Source organism: Cynoglossus semilaevis, chromosome 10, assembly GCF_000523025.1.
Source record: "Cynoglossus semilaevis isolate Cse_v1.0 chromosome 10, Cse_v1.0, whole genome shotgun sequence".
Classification (NCBI taxonomy): domain Eukaryota; kingdom Metazoa; phylum Chordata; class Actinopteri; order Pleuronectiformes; family Cynoglossidae; genus Cynoglossus; species Cynoglossus semilaevis.
Window position 1 is genome coordinate 19,767,484 of NC_024316.1, and position 1,724 is coordinate 19,769,207.

The window sequence follows — 1,724 nt, forward strand, 5'->3', positions numbered from 1 at the left end:
GAGCCCTGGATAACACTGTCCAGCACCTGGACATTGCTGCTCGGGGAGTTGGAGCAGTTCCTCCGGCCTTGTCGGATCTCCTCCTCGATGTCTGCAAACTTGAAGGCGCACAGGGCGGACTTCCGGTCCGCCTGCCTGTCCTTGGAAAAGACTCCAAACAGATAAGGCTCCGACTGGATGTGGGCTGCGTGGACGGACACCAGCCGGTTGTAGATGTTCTCGTTGGTCCCACACTGCAGCGGCAGCTGGATGTAGGACTCGGTCAGCTTCCTGCTCTCCGGTCCGGAGGTCTTCCTCGGGTTCTCGGTGTCCAGGCAGATCCGGGCCAGGACGCTGTTGGGCGCGCTCTCCTTGTGGCCCAGCTTGGCGTCGTTGTTGAAGGCGATGTAGGAGTAGGTCTTGTGGAGGAAGGCGCGCACGAAGTTCAGCTTGTTTTTGCTTTTGACCTCCTGCTTGATCTTGAAGACGTTGTCCTCCGACGGGTTGATGTCGTAGGTGAACAGCCGGGACACGTCCTTGGTGTTCAGGGAGCGGATGGCGATCTCCGGCGTGTTCTCGAAGCGCAGGTCCTCCTTGCTGTGGTTTTTGGGGAAGAACTGGGTTCCGGCGCCCGTGTACGTGGCCCCGACGATCAGGCGGGTGTCCCCCCCGTGGCTCTTGAATATCAGCCCCACCGTGGACGCGTTCGGGTGGTTGGCGGCGATGTTGAGCATGCTGGGGAACACCGTCTTCTCGCCCGCAGGTGGGAACTCCACCGCTATCTCCGAGATGTTGTCGGATTTTCGGAGCTCACAGAAGCCCTGGTACACGGAGCCGCACAGCACCACCACGCCCTGCTCTCCGTCCAGCTCCAGCAGCTTGTTGTAGTTGTCGGTCAGGGACTTGGGGTGCTCGCACGGAGCCTGGGGCAGCTGCGGCGCATGGCACAACAGGTTGTCCTGCACCGGTCCGGTCCTCGTCTCCACCTCCGGGCTCAGGGTGCCGTTGAGCTGGTAGACGGAATTGACGGTGGCCATGTACACCCTCCCGGACACCGGGTCCACCACGAAGTTATTGGTGTGGTTTGGAGAGGAGAACGCGTACTGGATGAGCAGCGCGCTGGAGCTGCTGCGCGTCTCCAGAGCCAGGACTCCGAGGAGCTGCAGAACTATCACCTCCGAAGGAGACATCTTTCCTCCTGACCGGCTTCCGCGTGTTGTGAGCCGTGGGGAGCATTGAGTAGAGACAAAAATGTGTGTTTGTTCCTGCAGCGACAATCCGAGAGGAAAAGCTGTTTCCTGCTCAACACCGAGGCTCAGAGTGACGCGATAAGAGATTCGTGCTTCCTCTTCAGGCTGCCTCCCCCCCGTCCTCCTCTCTGTCCTCCTCTCCTCTGTCCTATTCTTCTCTCCCCTCTCTGTCCTCCGTTCCGCTCGTCTGCCCTCCTCTCCTCTCCTCTCCTCTCCTCTCCTCTGTCTCCTCCAGTTGAGGCTGACTCCCCCACTTTAGCCCCGTGACACCTCCGTGAGCCTCGTTCTAGAATCTTAAACGTGTTCGCTGTTCGTTTCTAGAGCCACAGACGTTGAACCGACAGCCTCCGGAGCCTCGTCTTCATCCTCATCTTCATCTTCATCTGATTTCATTCAGTCCTAATTAAAACCTCTGGTCTGTCTCTGTTCACAGGAGACTTTTACATTTGGAGAATAAATTAAACAAACTTCAAATCTGTACCGTGAACGTCACTC

General features: G+C 58.2%; 1 protein-coding gene across 1 annotated transcript in view; it reads right to left on the reverse strand.

Annotated features, from left to right (window-relative positions):
* Positions 1-1,718, reverse strand: part of plxnd1 (plexin D1) — a 58,247-nt gene extending 56,529 nt beyond the window's left edge. Inside the window, exon 1 of the mRNA XM_025059168.1 lies at positions 1-1,718. This exon is cut by the window's left edge and continues 32 nt beyond it. Within this exon, the coding sequence (XP_024914936.1) occupies positions 1-1,169 (1,169 nt within the window). The 5' untranslated portion in view covers positions 1,170-1,718.
* Positions 1,719-1,724: the final 6 nt, after the last annotated feature.